This window comes from Eumetopias jubatus, unplaced genomic scaffold (genome assembly GCF_037043125.1).
Source record: "Eumetopias jubatus isolate StellerSeaLion01/CBP00866 unplaced genomic scaffold, mEumJub1_p1.0 scaffold_10, whole genome shotgun sequence".
NCBI classification, from domain to species: domain Eukaryota; kingdom Metazoa; phylum Chordata; class Mammalia; order Carnivora; family Otariidae; genus Eumetopias; species Eumetopias jubatus.
In genome coordinates, this window is record NW_028274816.1 from 126,883,857 (window position 1) to 126,906,267 (window position 22,411).

General features: G+C 50.2%; 3 protein-coding genes across 5 annotated transcripts; 1 reads left to right on the plus strand and 2 right to left on the minus strand.

Moving 5' to 3' along the window:
• Window positions 1-3,082: 3,082 nt before the first annotated feature.
• On the minus strand, window positions 3,083-3,684 carry LOC114213981 (diazepam-binding inhibitor-like 5). The gene has a single exon (XM_028109387.2). It carries the CDS (start codon window positions 3,594-3,596, stop codon window positions 3,333-3,335), a length of 264 nt encoding a protein of 87 aa, XP_027965188.1. The 5' UTR covers window positions 3,597-3,684; the 3' UTR covers window positions 3,083-3,332.
• A 792-nt stretch (window positions 3,685-4,476) lies between these two features.
• Window positions 4,477-10,698, plus strand: GEMIN4 (gem nuclear organelle associated protein 4). Of its 2 annotated transcripts, none has more exons than XM_028109022.2 (2): window positions 4,477-4,560; window positions 7,346-10,698. In XM_028109022.2, exons 1-2 carry the CDS (start codon window positions 4,551-4,553, stop codon window positions 10,507-10,509), a joined length of 3,174 nt encoding a protein of 1,057 aa, XP_027964823.1. In that variant the 5' UTR covers window positions 4,477-4,550; the 3' UTR covers window positions 10,510-10,698. The 2 variants fall into 2 exon arrangements, with proteins under 2 accessions (XP_027964823.1, XP_027964824.1); XM_028109023.2 differs by lacking the exon at window positions 4,477-4,560 and adding an exon at window positions 4,737-6,797.
• Window positions 10,699-11,719: 1,021 nt separating this feature from the next.
• On the minus strand, window positions 11,720-19,679 carry TLCD3A (TLC domain containing 3A). Of its 2 annotated transcripts, XM_028109026.2 has the most exons (5): window positions 19,558-19,679; window positions 19,045-19,128; window positions 15,161-15,365; window positions 13,896-13,991; window positions 11,720-13,382 (listed from the first exon to the last, which is right to left on the minus strand). In XM_028109026.2, the coding sequence occupies exons 1-5, from the start codon at window positions 19,677-19,679 to the stop codon at window positions 13,113-13,115; spliced, it is 777 nt and encodes a 258-aa protein (XP_027964827.1). In that variant the 3' UTR covers window positions 11,720-13,112. The 2 variants fall into 2 exon arrangements, with proteins under 2 accessions (XP_027964827.1, XP_027964828.1); XM_028109027.2 differs by lacking the exons at window positions 11,720-13,382; window positions 15,161-15,365 and having other exon boundaries at window positions 13,902-13,991.
• Window positions 19,680-22,411: the final 2,732 nt, after the last annotated feature.

A 22,411-nucleotide genomic window follows, 5' to 3' on the forward strand; every position in this document is an offset into this window, starting at 1 on the left:
GTTCACTTTTTTCCTATATACGGGGAAATTATTGTATGGATTTTGAATAACTTCTCTGTGTTTCTTTAGACTATGATTTGTTAATTTTCAGATTTCCTATTATTAAGTAATTCTTGATGTTTATTTCCAGTAACACTGTTCTTGTGCAAAGAAATTATGCTTTTCCCAGTGTATTAGGCTTAGGCCTTCTAAGTTTGTCATAGTAAAATAAATGGTTTATGTAAGTACTTAATGACCAAACACATACTAGATTTCATTTTATCTGCTTACATATTAACATTACCAAAATTTTTCTTTCTTAAATTACAGCTATGCATGACAGAAGTTAATGCTATTTATCTCCCTGGGACATTTTGACTTTATGATATAAGCCCCCTTTTGTCTCACTGCCAACCATTTTTCTTTTGTTTCATTCTTTAACATTGTATTCACCCTAAAACCATTTAGTGTACAATTTTGGCCTTTTATCAAGGAATCCAAAAATCTACCTCTGCACGGTGTAGCTAGTGATTTTATTTATTTTTTTAAGGGGAGGGGAAGGGCAGAGGGGGAGAGAGAATCTTAAACAGGCTCCATGCTCAGCAACATGGGCCTCGACACGGGGCTAGATCTCACAACCCTGAGATCACGACCTGAGCTGAAACCAGGAGTCGGACGCTTAACCGACGGAGCCACTCAGGCGCCCCTGGTGTAGCTAATGATTTTAAACCACAGGTACAATCGATTACTTTCCCACCTCTGAGGATGATATGATCCGTTAGAAAACAAGGTTATAAGATGGTTTTGCCCAAGCTGGTGTTTTAAAACAGATGAAGTTGGAACGTCCTTTGGCTTCTCCAGAGTTGTGTTTTCAGAGCATTCATTTTGGTTTTTTGCATTGAAGGGTTGAGGAGTTATAGCATATTAAGTTTAAATTCAAACTTCCCTTGGGTTTAAATCCAGAGAGATTTAGAATGACTATGTTGCAAGAGCTCCCCTAGCTTAGCCCGGGGAGTTAGTATGAAATCCATATTTGCTTGACATCTTGGTAGAATTAGCAAAGCTGTGGACATTCACAGCTCCTTTGTGTGACTTTCTGCCTATCTCGCCTGTCACAGGCAGTTGCCATTGTGTTTAGCAGAGTTTTTAGGAGGGCTCCAATTTGTCCACTGAAATTTATGGTGAGAGTTAATGGTAAGTTTCAGTTTGGTCTAAGACTTCTTACCTTTCCCTTGGGAAGTCCATAGGAACTTTACTCTGGCCTTAATGATCAACAAATGCTCTTGGTTTTTTTGTTTTTTGTCTTTTTAGATTTTATTTATTTTAAAAAGAGAGTGCACGTGAGCAGGGGCAGGGCAGAGGCAGAGGGAGAGAGAAACTTAAGCAGACTCCACGCTGATCATGGAGCCCAACATGGGGCTCGATCTCACAACCCTGAGATCATGACCTGAGCCAAAACCAAGAGTCAGTTGCTTAACCTACTGAGCCATCCAGGCGCCCCAAGAAATACTCTTGCCTCAGATTTCTATAAGGTAACAGAGTCAATGATACAAAAATCAGAACAATATTAAAAAGGTACACTCTGAAAAGTCTTGCTCCTACCAATCCCATTCCCCTTGCCTCCTACTTACTATTCTTCCCCTTGCCCCACAAAATTCAACATACTGTATACACTATATATTTTTTTAATAATGTATCCTATAGTTGCCTTCTGCAGTCCTAACTATGGTGCATTTTTACTTTATCAGGTTTTATAATGATTTCAGAAATGACTATACCTACAGTGCCGAAGTTGACATTATATTTTGGAGCAAGATGTTCCATTATTATTTTTACTAGTAATTCACATTTAATGTGAATCAGGGCCCTAAAAGCATCAAAATGTGCTTGTAATATCCTCCAAAGAAGAGAGGACAACACAACTATTGTACAATGTGGCTTTTTTTTTTTTCTTAAGACTTTATTTATCTGACACAGAGCGAGCACAAGCAGGGCGAGGGGCAGGCAGAGGGAGAGGGAGAAGCAGGCCCTCCTCAGAGCAGGGAGCCTGATGTGGGGCTCGATCCCAGCACCTGGGACCACAACCTGGGCCGAAAGCAGATGCCCAACTGACTGAGCCACCTAGGTGCCCCTACAGTGTGGCTCTTGTCCAACTTACAATAGTTCTTTAGTCACTGTGGCATCCTGCGGATATTCTCAAGTCCTGTATTTAGTCTATAGCAACTTCCTGCAAAGACATGAACAGAAGATACTGAAGATACCTGGTGAGATTTGGTTTCCTTTGTCTTCTGAAGTCTTCATGTTGTTGCTTCTATTGTTTAAAGGCCCTGCATGAACTGGAGCTGACCCGATGTTATGATCTATGAAAATAGTTCTTGAGGAAAAGTATTGGGAAGACCCATGCCATAGCAGAGCTTTTTCTCTGAAATTTCTTTAATAGTAGCATTTAGCACTCCATATCCCAGGGCACTTACTGTGTATTGATGCCTTCGGCACTAAGGAGTGGAAGCTGAGCACAGGCACTTTGGGCCTTGCATGGGTCAAAGGGTGTGTTGTGCTTGTAAAACAAACTCATTTATATGTACATACACATTGTCCTACAGACATCCCCAAGCAGAAACCAGGGTTAACTATGAACTAATCCCAAGAAAACTTTGGTTGCATGGCCTCTAATGAGGCTTTCAGAGACTGGGATTTTGAAACCATCTTCTCCAGTGTTTCTCTGCTGTGTTGTCAGGCATCCATTACTTCACTAAAAGTCGACTTCCCTCAAAATATTAACTTCATCAGGCCTGTGTTCTAGTAGGGGCTTTTGGAGTAGCACTTGACTTTAGCTTTTTGGAAGACAAAGCCCCTTTCCTCTCAGTAATGTTGGGTTAGTAATGAACGGACAACCCCTAAAGAGATAGGGGACCTTAGCCTCCCCTTCTTTCCCCTTTCCCAAGAGGCCGAGCCTCTGGAGAATGGTCTATTCACCTCAAATCTGGGGGCATTTTCATAGCATGATTCTTCCCCCGACCCCTCTACTCCTGCCAAGCAACTGCATATACTCTGGGAGTAGGAAGGCTGGGAACTCTTACTCAAAATCATAAAGCCAGGTGTGACGGAACTTTCCCTTGAGGAGAGCTGCTTTTTATATATTTTGGACACCTCCCCAGGACTCCGACAGTCACTTTGAGTTTAATCACCTTTCCAACAACAGTCACTCACTCTCATGCAGTTTAAGTGATTTATTGATGTCTCTCAGCTATGGTGGTTATGGTTTCAGGATGTTTCAACCATGTCTTTTAAGAAGCCCTTTTCCCTACCGGAGGAGCCCTGCTACTTCATTCTGTTTTGACACTCTGTCCTCCTTAACCAGTATCATTTTTCTTCAGTTCTTCCACTTTGGCAACATAGATCCTCATGGCATCCATCTTGGACATCCCTTTGTTCTCGTTCCATGCCTCCCACTTGGCCTTGGCTTTCACATCTGTAGCAGGTGGGGCGGGGATGTTGCAATCACCCTGGGTGGCCTGTTTGTAGAAGCTGTACACCAACAGTTTCTCCTGATCACTCACAGGTCCCTTCAGCTGCTTGACAGCAGCACAGGCCATCTCAAACTCCACTTGGCACATTGGGGGAGCTGAGGCGTGGCCCCTGTGTCCTCTCTAGGTGATAGCTGGTGCTGCAGGCTGGAGGATGGAGAGTTAGAAACCCTGGAGGCTGGTGATTAGGTCAGGGAAGAAGGGAAAGGGAGCAAAGGAGACAGGGTAATGTGTGAGAAGAAGATAGGATATTCGTGTGTGTGTGTGTGTGTGTGTGTGTGTGTGTGTGTGTGTGTGTTTCTCAGACCTGGGGCCCATTGGATTAGATCTCCCCCACCGATGCTCTGGCTAGCAAAGTGCATTTTCTGGGGAGGACAACCAGTAACACTTCAAAGGCGCCTATGATGCCAGAGAATTAAGGATACCGTGCTGCAGGGGGAAGGAAGTGCGCTGGGGGGCGGTGGGGTGGGAGGAATTGTGCGTCTGTGGGGCCGACCCGCTTCAGGGGAGGAAGCCTCTCAGAATGGCACATCTGTGCTGGTGAGTGGGCAGCCTGGGGAAGGCGTTCAGTGCGGGTGAACTGTAAGCGGGGGATCCCGGGGGTGGCTGGATGGGAGCGAACGCGGAGCCTGGGACGGAGCTGGTGGGTAGGCTCCACTGGGACTCAGAAAGCTAGGCTGGGCAGGGGCTGGACAGAGGCGTGGCCGAGCGGCCCGAGCGAAGGGAACGGGCGGGGCGGAGCACGCTCGGCGGAAGGGAAGTGCCGGTACTTGCCTGTTGGCTGGTTGGAGGCCTCGGGCTGGTAGGGGGGCGCTGTGGGCCGGGCTGCTTGGGAGCCGCGGAGCTGTTGGTGAGGACTGCGCGTGCGCGCGGAGCGGCGGGAGACCTGCGGCCGGCGGCGCGGAGCCCGAGCTGAGGTGGTGGGCGGGGCTGAGGTGCGGCCATTGTCCCGCCCCGCCAACCACCCATTGTGCCGTGGCGCCTGCGCGGCACTCGGGGCGGCGCGGGGGAGGGGCGGCCGCTGCGGCCGCCAGCGTCGCCGCCATGGACCTAGGTGGGTGTCCCGACTACCCGTTCTCGGCCCTCGTGGTCTGCGTCCCGAAACCCGCGACCAGGGCAGTGCTGAATGGGCCCGGGCTAAGGGAGACCTCGGGGTCGGGGAGGGCTTGGGAGGGCGGGCGTGTCCTCGGGGTCGGGAGGCCTGGCTCCAGCCCCGGCCCCGCAGCTCCTAAGCCTGCATCTTGCCCCCTTGGGGCGCCTTTCCACGTGAAGGGCCGAGCGGATGTGAGGTTAGATTTCCTGAAAGTGGACAGGGTTCGTGCACGTGCTTTTTGGAAAATGCCGGGCTCGGAAGACGCCCTCGGGGAATCCGGATACCCGGACAACCGGTTTCATTTGTTGGACGGCTGCTGAGTTCTTGAGCAAGCGTCTTACGCCCATGAGGCCCTCCTCGATAAAACGGGGATGATAACGTATCCACCACACAGAGTTTTGGGGCGTTGTGATTGAGAGCACGTGTATACGGTGTCTGGTACGGCGCCTTGCGCACAGCTAGTTCATCCGAGCAGCAGCTGTGGGGAGCGCCGCGGCAGCCGAGGTGCTACTTTGGAACCTCTGTGCACTTTTGAATCAGAGTACTCACAGGCGGGGTCTGGGAGAGGGGAGGGGGGAGCTAGTATAAATCGGTGGCTCCTTGTCCAGCCTCCCACCCTGCTGGACATGCTCTTAAAGAGATGAGACCAGGAGGCTGTTGTGAGAGAGCTGGGGTGAGGCACCCCAAGATGTGCCAGGAACAGGCTGTGGAGAAACGGTGTAGTCCTGTCGCCAGCCAGGTCTTCAGTGGTGGAACAGTAGAGCTCTAAGCTCGGAGCCCTGCAGCTGTGGTGATTTCTGTCGCAGCCCCACCACCCTGTAGTTGGGACATCCTGAGCAAATTGTTTCTGAATCTCAGTGTTTCCCTCTCTAAAACAAGAATGGTTGATTTGAAGATTAAAAGAGATCTTGCACAGTGCCTGGCACGGAGTAAGCACTTAATAAACATACAGAGTGGGCACTTACAAACACCAGTTAACCAGTAGTGATAAAAACACTTGGGATTTGCCCAGCTATTAACCAGTAGGTCCTGGGACTTACTCCTTCAGGTAGCACAATGAACATAATGTCTCTGGAATATTGGTATTGGGGGACAAACATCTCAGCTGACTGCAATAAATTTAAATTTACAGAGTCATAAGGGGACATATTTGGGGAGCCTAGGAGAGCAGCCTGAGCCAAAAAGGGGGCGGGCAGAATCCCCAGTGAGACCTCTCAGCACCCTAATCCTCCTGGCAGTCAGCCTCGGCCACTGGGAGCCAAGGTGGACTGCCTTCACCAGTTGGTTGCATAGGAGTGTTGATCCTTTGGCCTTTTGCTGCTCCCTTAAAGTCGAGAGGCAGGATCGTTTTTAGTCTCCTGAATCAAGATTCTCTTGCTGGCTCCTGGCCTGTGAAATTGGGAAAGATGTGTTCTTTGGGGGCATGAGGGAATGAGGAAGGGGTAGCATCTCCGGACCCTGGGAAGGGGGAGAAGTTGGGAATACTGAACAGTGAGTAGCGTTTGTACTCCGATTTTGTTTCTGGGCCAGAAGCAGCTTACCTGAGGAAGACCTATGTCCTTTCCTATTACTGAGCTAGGGAAGGCAAAGAATAGCGACAGGGTTCCAGTCCTGCCAACAATGGAAAGATCTGCGGGGAATCAACACTTCTGAGCGCTTATCAGGCTCTTTGTAGCCAGAGGCTTACAGTAGCTGTATCTTGCGTAAGCTCTGGGAGATGGAATTGGGAGCCGAACTACCAGCTCAGTGTTGAGGACTTGACTAGTATATGTCACTCGATCCTCCCAGTCTAACACCAAGTCTGTATTTTTCCCACATACACAGAAGGGAAGCTCAGAGAAGCTTTAGCTTGTTCTAGATGGTTGAGCTAGGATTTAAAGCAATGTCTAATTAAACATCCCCAAATGCCTTCCTTGATAAGTCTGTTGATTCATGGCTTCCTGGACAGAGGACTTTTCATTTGTATCTACCTCTTGGTTTTTACTAGAGAAGCAGAGCCTTTGGTAGCTTCTTCTGTTTGACAGAGCTGTGGGGTAAACTGTTTCCCTGCAAGAACACCGGAAATTTGTTTGCAAGACAAGGCTGTAAGAGAAAAGAGGGAAGGCAGGGCTTGTCTGATTGCTTCTGTGCCCACAGCCCTGGCCCCTGCCCCCCTTAGGCTGTATCATTACTCAGAAGCTCAACTGTCATGTTCCACGGTATGTACTTGGTCGCCCCTGTTGCTTGGTACTGCCCTGCTCTCTCTCTCAGCCCTTCCTCCCCACATCCTCTGCCAGCCCGTCCTTTGCCGGAGGGCCTAGCCCTTTCCTTTACCCATGCTTTTCCTGCAGGATCTCATTCACTTTTTCATTCCGTTGATCCCCTCTGAGCAGACACCTCCCTGAGCCACATTTCCATTGCTGGAGGACGTCTCTAGCTTAATGTTCTATCTCAAACTCCAAATAACCAAAACTGAACAGTGTTCCCTCCAGAGCTGTTCTGATTCTCTGTTCTTCCAGTGATGCCCATTGTCTTCCCAATCCAGGCTAGAGTCTGGGAGTCCTTCTTTATCCCTTAGCTAAGTGCTTTTGATTCCAGCTCTACAGCGGCTCTTAGAACCAACCCTCCTTCCCCGTTCGAGCCCTTATCATCTCTAACCCCGATGATGACCGCCGGCCCACCAGCTGCTGTCTCTCTGTCTAACCTCTGCTAATGATTCTCAAGATTTTTCACCACACTCTGTCTTGTGCGGCTTCTCTCTGTGCAGGACCCGTGAATATCTGTGAGGAAATGACTATTCTGCATGGGGGCTTTTTGCTCGCTGAACAGTTGTTCCACCCCAAAGCGCTGACGGAATTGAAAAAGTCTGACTGGGAACGCGTTGGGCAGCCTATTGTGGAGGCCCTAAGGGAGATCTCCTCCGCCACAGCATGCTCCCAGCCCTTTGCCTGGAAGAAGAAAGCTCTGATCATCATCTGGGCCAAGGTTCTTCAGCCCTGCCCTGTCACCCCTTCAGATGCTGACACTCGGTGGCAGGAAGATGTGTTCTTCTCAGTAGGCAACATGATCCCTACCATCAACCACACGGTCCTTTTTGAGCTGCTCAAGTCGCTGGAAGCTTCTGGACTCTTTATCCAGCTCCTGATGGCCCTGCCCACCACTATCTGCCGTGCAGAACTAGAGCGCTTTTTGGAGCACATGTCTGTTGACACGTCTTCAAAGGATGTGGCCTTTTTCCTCAGTGTCTGGTGGGAAATGATGAAGCACAAAGGCAATCAGCAGGACCCCCTGCTCACCCAGTTTAGAACCATGGCCCATAAGTATTTGTCCTCTTCAGATGAGTTCTGCCACCCTCCAAAGAGGTTTAAGTCAGACCCAGATGTGTGTCCCACTATGCCCCTGTTGGCCATGCTGCTCACTGGGCTGAAGCAAATCCAAAATAGAATCCTATGCCCAGGGATGAAGTGCTGTGCGTTAGCCAACTTGGCAGACATGCTGACGGTGTTTGCCCTGATGGAGGACGACCCCCAGGAAGTATCTGCAACCGTGTATCTGGACAAACTGGCCACGGTGATCTCTGTGTGGAATTCGGACACCCAGAACCCGTATCACCAACAGGCACTGGCAGAGAAGGTAAAGGAGGCCGAACGGGACATCAGCCTGACCTCCGTGGCCAAGCTTCCAAGCGAGACGATTTTCATCGGGTTTGAGTTCATGTGCACCCTGCTGCGGGAGTGGGGGGAGGAGCTGCAGGCCATGCTCACCAGCAGCCAGGGGACAAATTACGACAGCTTCCGGCTGTGTGACAGCCTGACGTCCTTCAGCCAGAACTTGAAGCTCTACCTGGATTCTACCAGCTTGTCCAAGGAGGAGAGGCAGGTGGTCTCGGAGCTGGCAGAGTGTGTTGGGGACTTCCTAAGGAAGACCACCAGGGTGCTGAAGAACAAGGGCTTTGAGAAGGACATCACCGCCTCGATTGCCATGGCCATTATTGAGCAGAAGATGGACCGACACATGGAAATGTGCTACATTTTTGCTTCTGAGAAGAAGTGGGCCTTCTCAGACGAATGGCTAGCCTGCCTGGTTAATAACCGGGCCCTCTTCCGAGAGCCAGACTTGGTGTTAAAGCTGCTGGAAACAGTGATGGAAGTTACCATGACAGACAGAGCCGTCCCTGAATCTCAGATCAGACAAGTGATCAGCTTGATTCTAGAATGCTATGCAGACCTCTCTCTGCCAGATAAAAACAAAGTCCTCTCGGGCACCCTGCTCTCCTGGGGGCGGAAGGGTCTCTCTGAGAAGTTGTTGGCTTACTTGGACAGGTTTCAGGAGGACCTCAATACAACTTTTAACCAGCTCGCACAGAGTGCCTCTGAACAGGGCTTAGCTAAAGCTGTAGCGTCTGTGGCCCGCCTGGTAATACTGCACCCGGAGATCACCGTGAAGAAAATGTGCAGCATGGCTGTGGTCAATCTTGGCACCCACAAGTTCCTGGCCCAGATTCTCACTGCCTTCCCCGCCCTTAGGTTCACAGAAGAGCAGGGTCCCGATCCATCCGCTACTTTTGTGGTGTCATGCCTCAAAGAAACCGTCTGGACAAAGTTCTCTACACCCAAGGAGGAAAAGCAATTTTTGGAGCTCCTGGGCTGCCTAATGAATCCTGTGAAGCCCCAAGGTATCCCGGTTGCTGCTCTTCTTGAGCCAGATGAGGTGCTAAAGGAGTTCGTCCTGCCTTTCTTGATGCTAGACGTCAAAGAGGTGGATCTCAGTTTGAAGATCTTCATCCAGACCCTTGAAGCAAATGCGTGTTTGGAGGAGTACTGGCTCCAGGCCTGCTCTCCGTTCCCCCTCATCTTCAGCTTGTGCCAGCTGCTGGATTGCTTCAGCAAATACTGGCAGCTCCCCAAGGAGAAACGGTGCCTCTCTTTGGATGGGAAGGATCTGGTGACCCGTGTCCTGGAGATCCTCTGTGACATTATATTGGCTAATGCTGAGACCTTCTCCCCAGACACCTGGATCAAGTCCCTGTCTTGGCTCCACCGGAAGCTGGAGCAGCTTGACTGGACGGTGCGCCTGAGAATGAAGAACCTCTTTGAGGGCCACTTCAAGTGTGAGGTGCCCGCCACGCTTTTTGAGATCTGTAAGCTTTCTGAGGACGAGTGGACCTCCCAAGCCCACCCTGGGTACGGTCCGGGCACAGGGCTTCTTGCCTGGATGGAGTGCTGCTACATCTCCAGCAGCATCTCTGAGCAGATGCTGTCCCTCTTGGTGGTAGATGTGGGCAACCCTGAGGAGGTCAGATTGTTCAGCAAGGGCTTTCTGGTGGTCCTGGTACAAGTCATGCCTTGGTGCAGCCCCCAAGAGTGGCAGTACCTTTACCAGTTGACCAGGAGACTGTTGGAGAAACAACTCCTGCACGTCCCATATAGCCTGGAATATATTCAGTTTGTTCCTCTGCTCAACCTGAAGCCCTTTGCCCAGGAGCTCCAGCTCTCCGTACTGTTCCTGAGAGCTTTCCAGTTTCTCTGCAGCCAGAGTTGTTGTAATTGGCTTCCTATGGAAGGCTGGAGCCATGTAGTCAGACTTCTCTGTAACAGTCTGACCAATCTTCTGGACTCCGTTAGGTCGATACAGTCAGTTGGCCCTTGGGCTCAAGAACAGGACCTGACCCAGGAGACCCTGTTTTTTTATACCCAGGTATTCTGCCATGTTCTGCACATCATGGCCATGCTCCACCAAGAGGTGTGTGAACCGCTCTACGTTCTGGCCTTGGAAATCCTCACTTGCTACGAAACCCTGAGCAAGGCCAACCCTTCTGGTAGCTCCTTGCTCCAGAAGGTAAATGAGCAGCGCTTCCTGAAGTCCATCGCTGAGAACATTAGCCCTGAGGAACGGCGCCAAACCCTGCTGCAGAAGATCAGCAACTTCTGATCTTTGTACTTCGGAGAATGGCTGGGCCCCGACTCGGTGGGGTCTACAGGGGCTTGAGCTGAGAAACACGAGCTTTTCGGTTATGTGAAATTGTACACAAGCTAAAAAAGTATATGGCAATAACTGTAAAGAAAATAGTTTCTTAGGTGTTTGTAACATAGAAATTATAAAATTCTCGTTTGAGTTTCATCGTCTCTCTTTGAGTCTTTCTCGTCAATAGAATAGGCTCTGCAATTGGGCTCAGCTAGCCTTAAAGAACAAAGCAAGCTGGGAGGAACATGTTCACAACTGGATTTATCCACCCTAGAATTTGGTGAAGAAGTCCAAAGGTGAAACCACCCAAGTGGAAAACTTACAGGTATTCTGTTCTTCTGCACTGCAGCCCTCTTCAAGAGTCATTTCGTGGTGTCTTGGACAGGGCAGCCAGGGGGAAAAACTCTCTTCTGCCACCAATTGGCCATGTATTTGTGAACCCAAGCGGCCTGCCCCACTGTAAAAGGAGAACACTGGCCCAAGAAAATTAAATGTCAGGGAGTAGACTAATAACCCCAAGAAAATGGGTGTGTTCTGAATGGAGGACTTCAGCCATATAGGCTGAACTCCATTTAGTGGATCCAGGAAGGGCTGTGTGAAACAGTCTGGTGAACACCAGAGGTGGGTTTAAAGGGTGGGTACAATTATCTTCTGCCTGGGGTGGGCTGTCCTGGTTTTCAGGGGTGAGTGGGAGCAGTGGCGTACACAGCTGCTTAAAAATGTGACCTTCCCACGTCCAGTGTCTATCACAGGACTAGGAGAACTGGTTGGGGAGGTGTTTAATTTGAGAGGCAAGGAGGGAAAAAGGATATGCCCCATCACCTTCATATGCTTACCCTCACTCAAAATGAGGTGTTACTCTGGTCCCCTCCCAGCTCCTAATTGGGATTCACGTAGGAAGGGAAGATTGCGCCAGAAGTTGCCCGCCCACGGGGCTCGAACTCTAGGACCTGACGATGTACTCTCGGAACCCCCAGACACGTGAGAGTAAGGTCTGAGCCGGGCCCCCCTGAAGGCTGAAAGCGTGACCACACCCCTCCACACCCCGCTCCTGCCAGTTGCGTGGTGGATGCGAGCACAGACCCAGAACAACAGCACACAGCGGGGAGGCCACTCCGGTCACAGGATGGGTCTGGAAAGAAGTGGGTATTGATGTATTTCACAAATGAGAAGAAGCTGGGAAATATTAGTGCACTTTAATCACCACAGGGGTGATTTATAAAGATATACTGACAGTAAACAAAAATGGTAAAAAAAAAAATTACAGCATTTGACATTTTTTAAATGGCACCCATTAAAGACAAATAGAATTTGAGACACTTACATATTGAGTACAAGTTCATGGACAACAATGAATTAAAAGGCACTTTAGAACTTCTGGATTTTTACTACCATTTGAAAAAAAACTTCATGGTAGCAGTTTCTAAAACCCATCCTAGTGGGTAAGGAAGAATTAGTGTCAGCACCAGAGGGTCCTATCTGCAAACGGTAGTTGGGTCAGTCCCCAGGACGGAGTTCGGCCAGGGCTATCTCGCACTCTTCGTTCTCCAGCCTTCGGGGGCAAAGTGGCAGACCACTCCTGTGGGAACAGGCTTTGGAACACAAGCCCTGGCTTACCGCGGCGGGGGGGGGGGGAGCCCGGATGAGACCTCTCACGGTTTGAAATACAGAAGCCCGTTTCCACGTCCTATGGAAAGGACAATGTCGAAGAGGGGGGTTCCCCAGGAAAGAGCTCAACAGGCACCATGTTGCTTTACCCCTACAGTTTTAACAACAGCATCCTGTGCGTGTGGACATGGGGAAAGCTGGGTTTGAGGGGACATGCTAAGAAAGGAATAGTATTTGTGACTTTACAACGAGCTCACAAGTTCGACACTGGTCTTCCCAAGTCGGCCTGCAGTGGCACTGACCTGTGGGCCTCCCTAACTACTCAAGTGCTTCAGGTTCCCCTCCCTGCCTCTCACCCCCCTGCCGGGGACACTTCTGAATGGAAGTCAGGGGACATGGGAATTCCGTGTTGGCACATGGATGACAGGATGAGGCATGGGACCAGTGGGGTATCGAGTAAACAGTAAAAAACTACCTACCCACGACGGTTTGCTCAGGCCAACATCACGAGAACGTATTTCGAGAACCAGGCTCACCACTTGCTGCCACTGGCCCAGTAAGGGTAGATACTGCCCTGAGTGGTCGGAAAGGCGGGTAGCCGCCCATATTCGGGCCAGGCGGGTGCCCAGACGCTTCACCCTAGTCCACCCGTCTCCACACCCCATGCTTCTGCCTCCCAGAACCCTTGAGGTGAGACTCAAGGAAGGATCCTGGGGCTTGCGTTAAAACCACCTTGCTGCCAGCGGGGGGTCTGACAGGATCCAATCGCTGTTCCTTAGGAAAAAAGTGCTTTTGCAAAAGGGGCAGGTTAGAAGAGGGAGGTCATGTGAAGATTCTTTAGAAAAACTCAAACCCATCTGCTTATCAATACACCCAAAGGGCTGGAGCCACCCAGGGCACAGTGTGGTCCGTGGGACTACCAAGTGGAGGAGGCACCTGCACTGCCCGACTCCCGGGAGCGCTTAGCCGTCCTTGTTGTCCGGGGGGCGGTCAAAGAGCCGGGCTGCCTTCTTGCAGAGCAGAGAGAACCAGTAGATCTGGGGGGCGACGAGGACGGCATTGGCCACGTTGCAGTAGAAGGGGATACGGGACGGCACTTGGAGCAGGCTTAGTCCCCGCTGCTGGCCGTACGACCAGTACATGAACGGGAAAAGAAGGATCCGGCAGGAAAGGAAGGTGGTCAGCGTGAGGATTCCGTTCACTTTGTACAGGAGGGTGCGCTGCTGCTTCAGCTGCAGGAGAACGGGGAGGGGAAGGCCGTCGGCGAGGCTGCGCCTGCCGGGAACCACCCGCCAGGGGCCCGCAGCCGGAAAGCCAAGCGTCGGGTCGCCTGACACGCGTGGCAGAGCTGGCCGAGTGCCGCCCGCTTTATGGGTGCACGCAGGCTCGCGGTGTCGTCTCCAACAGTGATACTGAGTTTGGCCTAAGCCCCGCAGCCGACAGGCACACAGGACAAGCGCGTTTAACAACAACAACAAAACAAAACAAAAACACCAAAAAAAAAAAAAAAAAAAAATCTGCAGCCAGGAAAAAATACCTAAAAAACTATCAAATTTGAATCAAAAGTACAATTTCACCCCCCCACAAACACACACACACAGGCTCAGAAGACCAACTGACCTTGGCATCTGTTAAAGGGTCTCCTGCCCCACCATTCCTAGCACTAAGGGGTTTCCACAAGCCCCCCAGTCCACCAGGGAGAGCGGCGCCTGCTTCCTCCTGCCATACGGCCATGGTATCTGTACCTGAATCAGAACTCGGCCCAGGGACACGAACGGAGTGCTCAGTTCTGCCATGAAGATGCAGCCGACAAAGAAGTCCCCGAGGTCTCCTCTGAGCCTCTGCAGAGGAAAAGGGAAGAAATGGGAAATAAGAACTAGAGGTTAAGGAACCACTGGAAGGAAAATTCTACTGGAGGGCTACTGGAAAGGGTAACCATGAGAGACCGTGAAGGGAAAGGGAAATGCTAAGTGAGTACAGACCTGGTTAATACTCTGCTGCTTCCACAGCAATAGCACTTGGAGGGGCAAATCCCCTAGGATCCAGAGACAACTTCAGAGATCAGCTGATCGCATCACACCCCAGGCTTTTTCTGAATTTCAATGTCAGCCCGAATGAACCCTGTAGCCTACTCTTGGGTACCTAACTTAGTCATGCCGAGGGCACTCGGCCAGTTTAATTCAACAAAATATGTGCCAGGCCCCGTGCTAGATGTCAGGGTCCCAAAGCAATCAGGAGAGACTTCTTTAAGAATGTAATGTCCTCCCCACCACTCCTTTTATCTTGTCAAAAAAAGAGACTAGCACAGAAGAGCAGCTCTGTCACTGACTACCACTGAGTACAGTAAGTAAACTCTTAGAGCCCCCCGTTTCTTCGTCTCTGGTACAGGGTGAATAATATCTAATTGTCACTTCTAATAACGTCTAATTATTAGTAGAAAGCGATGAGCTTTGCAGCCCAGTACCTGTCACTCAGGAATGACTAATTTCCTTTCTGCCTTCCCGTCTCTCCTCCTCGTTGGGGGCGGGGGAGGGGGCTTATGGGGAAATGGACCTGAGGAGAAATTATACGGCTATCTGCTTTGAGAGCGAGCTTTTGTGACATCCGTATAGCACAGACATTACTCTCTGGCACTGCTGGAGCACATCACCAGGTGACTGAGCCACTCTCATTTTTTTAAAAACAATTTTTATGTTGTTTTGTGTTGTACTGGATACTGTTTTTATATCGTGTAAACGGAAGACAGAGCCTCTGACAGAGCCTAGGGAATCACAGAGGGCTGGGGGACTGCATAAAGGATGATGCTGGCAGGGAGGACCAGCATCACTGCAGACTGCACTTCTGTCCTGGGGGGTGTGCCCGGGAGGTTTTACTGTGGAAGCAACTGGCACCGGAGGAAGCGGAAAGGAAAGAGGGACAGTCCAGGCTCGTAAGTAATGGTCAAGATACCCAGTTTAACAGGAGGAAACGAGGGACCAAGTCTGCTGGTGGCTGTTCTGGAAGGCCATACCTGGGCAACTGGCACCAGGGCAAACAGAATGACCGCGTGGTGCGCGATCATGAGGCGGTTTTTACTTAGGAAGTTCCGAAAAGTGCTGAGGGAGTGTCTGTGGTTCTGGTCTCTGGTTCGGTACCACTCACAGAGGTACATGGCGTAGGAGTCGTAGATCATGTATGGAATCAAGAACCAGACATACTCTCGGGCAAGCCAGTGCCTAAAAGAAAGCATATGAACAGTCCCTGAGAGGATGATGGACGTCAACTATGAAGGCTCAACGTCAACCGCTTCTCAAACACATCCCCTTCAGCTTTGTACCTAATCAGCTATTCTTACTCCAAACGCTTTACGAGGAAGATGCTGACAGTAATAAATAAGGTGAGTGAAGAGTTTTCTCTCAATTGCGAGGCCAGTTAGTAAGTGTCAGGGGCAGAAAGCAGGGGACTCACTCAGCACCATGTGTTTCAGTAACTAGCTTCACCATTTCCCTGATTTAGCTACTCCTTTCTAATGGATTTTTCCGGCATTTTGTGATATAAGCTAACTTTGATATAGATATCTCTATAAATGATTCATTAGCCCCACCAAGAAACTTGTTTGAAGGTGTCCCAAATGCCCAATCCAATATTTCCAGTTTAGCTCCACTTAGTTGCTCAAGAGTTGGGAGTTTCCTCACGTATCTGCTTGCAACCCCACTTTAGGGAGTTTCTGAGAAGCTCTTTACAATTCTATGGCTAATCCCAATTCCACTCATTAAGAAAAATACATCTAGAAAGGAACCTGGAGTTCAAGGACTACCTTACAGCAATCAGATACCAGAAGAGAAGCTGGGACCAAAGACAGTTTTCCCATTTACTTGCCCAAAGGGGTTAGATCCATATTTGCTGAGTCTAAATGACTGCTTATCACAGTCCCAGAGCAGGTTAGAAGGAAAGTCTCTAATTTCTACAGTTTTGTTCCCAATTAAGAAATAATCATTCTACAGAAAATGTGGGAAAAATCAAAATAGAAATCATATACTCTGCTGAGGAGGATTAGCTTCACTCAGTCAGCACATTTTTACTGAGCACCCATGTGTCAGATAGAAGAAACCGTTTAGTTTCATGGTTTGGTGTTCCCAAACTACCTGAACCCCAGCATCACCTGCAGTGCTTGGTAAGGACTCTACTCTCCAGAGACTCTACATGCTAGGCCTTGGGAGCCTAAAGCTGTATTTTTAACTTTGTCTCAGGTGATTTCCTAAGAAGCCAGTCCACTGAACTGCAACACTGGCAATATACTCTAGCGAGGGTGCCATTCAAATTTCTGTTCCTGAACGAGTCCACACTTATCATGGCATGACTGGATCATTCAGAAGCAATGAAACAGGCAAACAAGTAAGTAATGGCAAATATACTAGATGTGTATGTGAATTCATTAGCCAGGTTCCATTTAGGTAAAAAGGTGTGATATTTATTCTACTGCCCATCTATGGTCTCCAATTGCTTTCTTGAAGCAATTCCAAGTAAAATAACTATGAAGAACTACTAAAAGCTTAGCTGAAATATAACCGGCCCCTCCCCTTGAGTGGGGCCTAGGATTTTAATATTTTGCACACCGTACCAATTCTGTGAGATCTGAAATTGTGTAGAATTCTCTGAAGACTTATTAACAAGAGGTTTGGATTATAATTTTTTTTTTAAGATTTTATTTATTTATTTGACAGAGAGAGACACAGCGAGAGAGGGAACACAAGCAGGGGGAGTGGGAGAGGGAGAAGCAGGCCTCCTGGCCAAGCAGGAACCCCAATGCGGGGCTCGATCCCAGGACCCTGGGATCATGACCTGAGCCGAAGGCAGACGCTTAACGACTGAGCCACCCAGGCGCCCCAAGAGGTTTGGATTATAATCTTAACTACCACCAGGCTGGGACTTAACTTTCTTTATAGTATCAGGATAATTCTTGTTTTCCTTCCCTGACAAAGTTCTTGTGTGGATTAAAAAAACTAGTAGAAGTGTTAAAGTCCTTTTAAATTAAAAAGTACTATCCAAATATAAGTGCTTAAACTGGTAAAATTGCCTAGGACTATGACTCTTAGCCCGTTTAGGGATCTGGACTCCTGAAATCTTTGGTCCACCACCACATTATGCATATAATTCAGGGGGATTTATAGATACATATTCTCTATGAAGGCATAAGATGAAAAGGCATATAATAGGGGCACCTGGGTGGCTCAGTCGGTTAAGCATCTGCCTTCAGCTCAGGTCATGATCCCAGGGTCCTGGGGTCGAGCCCCGTGTCCGGCTCCCTGCTCAGTGGAGAGCCTGCTTCGCCCTCTGCCCCTCCCCCACTTAAGCGCAGTCACACTTCTCTCTCAAATAAATAAAATCTTAAAAAAAAAAGGCATATGATAGAAAAATATTTGAATGTATAGCATATGAGCCCCAAAAGGCCTTTTTTTTTTTAAGATGCCCTAGGTGCCTTTAGAACATCCTTATGCATACATGCAAAGGCAGAGGGCACAGAAATGTGTCTATCTCCATTCTGTGCCCAGAGAATCTAAGGCATAAAGATACACAAAAGGAGGAACCTGAAAACCAAACTCAGGTGTGCTACCATGATCCAGCCACTAAAAACACAGAGCTTCTAAGGGGAAAAAACACAACAGTGGTGCTACAGAACTAATGGCGTGCAAATATCTTCTGAAATGTATAGTGGTTGCCTGCTGCTTGCCCTCGTATCAGCTCAAAAAAATGCTGCGAAGTCACATTTGTCACTTTAATCTTTGCAAAGGAGGCTGGTTTCAAGTTTGATGTGACAAACGGGGCAGTGAGGGAACTTGTTGCCTGATCAGAAAATGCTCAATGAAAATAAAAAACTGAACCCAGCCAAGCAAATGCTGTTAGCCTTTGGTGTATGCAGTCAAGGTCACTTGACCTATCTTGTCTCAGCATCTGTAATTCATTGCTGATAGCTGGTTTTGTCTAAAAAGAGGCATAGGAAGAAAAGCACAAAAGTCACAATGGCAGGACTAATCCCAAGTAAGATCCAGACACTAAATTTGCAGGCCACAGGGAAATGGATACCCCACTCCTGCTCCCATCCCATTCCAGTCTCAACTCTCAAAAAGCACGACACTCTGCAGAGTCAACATGCGAAAGGGACTAGGAAAGGCTGTGAGACTTTCTCTGAACATTGGACTATCACTCTTTAACGAGAAGAAAGCTAAGAGTGGTTCTAGGAAGACGGGTGAAAATAATGGCTTTTTAGAAAAAGGGGGGGGAGTCCACAACTGCCCAGGTCTAAACACTATACCAAGTAGATCGCCCTGGTCTTTATGATTTGTTTCACTAGATGCACATTTCTTGACCTGCCTCTGGACTGAGCTCTTAACTCCGGTACAGGTCAGTTTCCTGAAAGCACTAGAAACCTTTTCATTGCCTTTAGCAAATCCAGAGGAAACAGGGGAGCAGCACTTGTAAAGAAAGGATGGCGGATTTGTTCCTTTCCACAGAGGGTCTCTACTAACCACACCGGACATATGTCGGCCAAAGAATGCTCCAGGGCAGGACTCCAGTGAAATCATTTAAAAGACCTAAAAGCCAGACTCCCACTTCCAAATAATTCTCCCACTTACATATCTCATAAAGAACGTGAATCAATGGGCCACCTTAAATCAGACTTAGACCCTGTCATTCTCTAGTATGTCTTTAGTTTACTTCAGTCTCCTAAGTGGGCGAGGCTGAAAGCGGTAAGGAGAGGAGGAGGGACTAATTATGGTGCCCAAGTTCTCCCATCAGCTACCTAACCGCATGTGCTGGTAAAAGAACTAGCGCTTGGGAGCCGCTCAAATGTGGAAACTCCAACAAAGCTCAGCGCCATCGTCGGTGCTGCTTTCACCTGGCACTGGATGTTACCTGTCGGTGATCACGTCGCTACAGGAGCGGATGATGACGATCCCTGACCCGGTGGCCAACACAGCCTGCACTGAAGAAACCAGCCTAACGTGCGGCAGAAAAGAAAAAAAAAAAAAAAAAAATCCAGTCCAGTGGACAGCGTGAAGCCCAGAGCCTTCAACCTGCCTCTCCCCTGGGCTGCCAGTGCGGGGAGGGAGAGGGTACGCGGCCGCCGCGCTCCCGACCCCAAGGCAGCGGGCAGACCGACCAGCAGCTTCCCGCCCGGTCGTGCCCCGCGCGGGCGCCCTCCATCCTCCTCCCTCTCCCTCTCCCTCCCCGGGAGGACGCCGGGGTCTGCGGAGAGCTCCGGCCGGCGCCCCGGAGGGGCAAGGCACCAGGGAGGCAGCCCCCTCGCTTCCTGTCGCCCCCCTTTTCCGCCCTCGGCGCGCCGCAGGGCCGGGCGCAGGCGGGTCGGGTCGCGGGGCAGCCGGCGCGCGGCCGGGCGGGGCGGACGGCGCCCGGCCTCGCGCGTACCTGGTGCTGATCATCACGCAGTCGGAGTCGCTCCATGCGGGCCGCGCGCGCCGCAGCCCCCAGGTGCAGAGTGCGAAGAGCCCCGGGAAGAAGAGCGAGCCCAAGGCCAGCGTTAGCAGCATGGGTGCTCGGGGGGGGGGGGGGGGAGGGTCGGTCACCGCGCTCGGCGCCCGCGGCGTGGCTCCGATCGGCTCCGCGCGACTCCCGACTGGCGCGGCCCGCCCGCCCCTATTTCTACCCTCCGCCCTCCGCCCTCGCCCCGGCCCCGGCCTCGCCGCGACTCCGGCAGCCGCCGGGCGCTGGCCCCGAGCCCGCAGCGCCACTCCCCGCGTGACTAGGCCGGCGGCCGCGATAGGCGCGGGCTGGCCGGGCGGGGCGGGGTCTCGCCGCCGCCGCCGCCGCCGCCGCCGCCGCCCCTAGGCCCCGAGGCTTCCCCGGGTTCCCCCGGCCGGCCGGCGAGGGGGCGGCGGCGGCGAGCTGCGGCCCGGGAGGTTCCGAGGGCGCGGGCACTGCGCCCAGCACGAGCGGCGTGGAGCGGTCGCCGCCGCCTTCCGAGCGGCCGCGGGGCCGAGGCATTGGTGGGAAGGGCCGAGGCTCTCGGGGCTTCTGTTCCGTCACCGCGGACGCGTCCCCCCCGCTGCCGGACCGGCGCGACCGACGAAAGGCCCCGCACCTGCCCACTGCCCTCCTCCGCTCCGCAGCCCCAGGCGAAGGGGGCGGGGTGTTGGAGGCCCCGAGAAAGCCCCGTAGAAAGATGCCTTCGGTCAAGACCCCCCCACCACGAGGCTGGGCGAGCCCTCCGGGCTGGGCCCGGGCATCTCTCTTCGGCAGAAGGAAAGAGAGGACGGGTGGGCTTGTGGCCATCTGCCCGCCTGGCTGATCTACCAAGCACTCTTGCGTCTAAGTAGGAGTCTCAAGGAAACGATCCCTCTGTAGGCCAAAGATGGCTTTTCCACGTCCAGCCAACTGCTGCAGTTCCTCCAGAGGGGTCGGGGGTCGCTCCTAAAAGCATTAAATCCTGCTACAGAATCCAGCAGTCCCTTTCTCAGTCTGTCTAGCGAGGTGAAACACCAGGTACGCAGACTCTCTGCGGCACCCGCGGTACTGCCTCTCGCCGCCGGGGCAAGATACTAGGCAGTCTCGGGGACTGTTGACAACGTTTTCTTTTAAAGTTCTCCATCCAGGTGCCCTAAATTTGAATGGGTTGGAAACGATTCGTTTTCACTCAGCACCAGTCACGTGGGCCAATACAGTAGCTTCAACATTACTGGCTTCTCTCCCTCTTGGGACTTCCCAACGTTTTCCTTTGCTTTGGTCTCTCTCTTCCACAGCTAACGTGGGGGGAAGGACAATTCATTTATGCCTATTGCGATTGAAAGGCTCTGTGGGTCTCTTCCCATCATCACCATGCAAGGAAGGCCCCGTAACAGGACTGACGCTGTCTGAAACAGTGGGGCTCAGCCCCTCTGGGCCACTGTTTCCTCGAAATTTGTGAAATGAAGATGCTGAACTCCAAGCTCTTTAAGGTTCCTCCAGTTCTAAATTCTTATGATTCTATGACTTTTATAAGATAACAGATGATCTCAGATGCCAATTAAATTTCTCTAACATGGCAGTTACTGATGTAGAAGCAGATATCAACACAGCTTTTAACATATATTGTCAAGTTGAGGGATTTAACCAACATCAAGGAAACAGAATACCCAAAGGAAAGTCTGAAATTTCTTCCAATGAGAGTAACATCTCTAACTCCCAAATTCACTGCTAACATACTTGGTGAACTGAAAAACACACTTCAAGTTGGTAGCAAGGTATCTGGCATATACAAAGCTTTCTGTATTTTCACATTTGCATGCAGACAAAGGACAGCTATGTGTAAACTCTTCACTGTCTCCAGAACAAATGCTTCTGCATTCCACTTTCTATTCCCTACCTGTTTATCCCAGTCACCTCCACCTCTTTTCCAGAGAGGGACAAGTGGTTACCAGTCTTCCCTGCCTTCTCTCCTTAAAGGAATCAGCAGCATGCACCAAGGATGCTAACACTTTTAAGTGGTGGGAACCAATCTAGTCCCTATGCAAAAAGTTGTCTGTACAGCTCTTGGAGTCTATGAAACAAAAACAAAACAGATGTTTCACATACAGAAGATAGCAAGTGAAATCAGTTTCCAACACCAGGCTCACGAAGTCACCAGAATGTTAAGCTTGAATCACCAGAAAGCCAACAAGCATAAACATGAGCCTTGGCTTTTCAACCCCTTAGGCAAATAATAAAGCCTTTTTAACACAAACTTCTACTCACCCTTCAAAGGTTTTGAGTTTTGTTTCCTTCTCCAGGAAGGTTTCTATCTATCTGTTTCTTCTAGGCACATTTATAAATCTCCTTCTAGATCACTTTTGCATTTGAGTAGTGAACATGTTGGTTTTTATTTGTCCGTATGTTTCCCCACAAACTGTTAGCTCTTTGAAACAGGACTGTGTCTTTTCATTTTGTTTCCCAAGGTGGGCCTGGCACATTGCCAGCGCTTAACATTTGATACTTTTTAAAGCTAATATTTATTGAATATTTACTGTGTGCCAGGCACTGTATCAAATGTTTTACAAGCTTAACTCATTGGATTCCTCACAAAGAATCTATCATCCTCTGTGTGTGTGTGTGTGTGTGTGTGTGTGTGTGTGTGTGTGCAAAATAAGACCCAGAGCAAAGAAAGCAAACTGGCCCAAGTTCACACGGCTGGTGGCAGAGTTGGGATTTGAACTCATTACCTTCTGCCTTCAAGGTCAGTGTGCCTAACGACTGCGCTGCCTTCAAACTTGATAAACAAGGGAAGAGTAGTTGTTTTTCACAATATAGT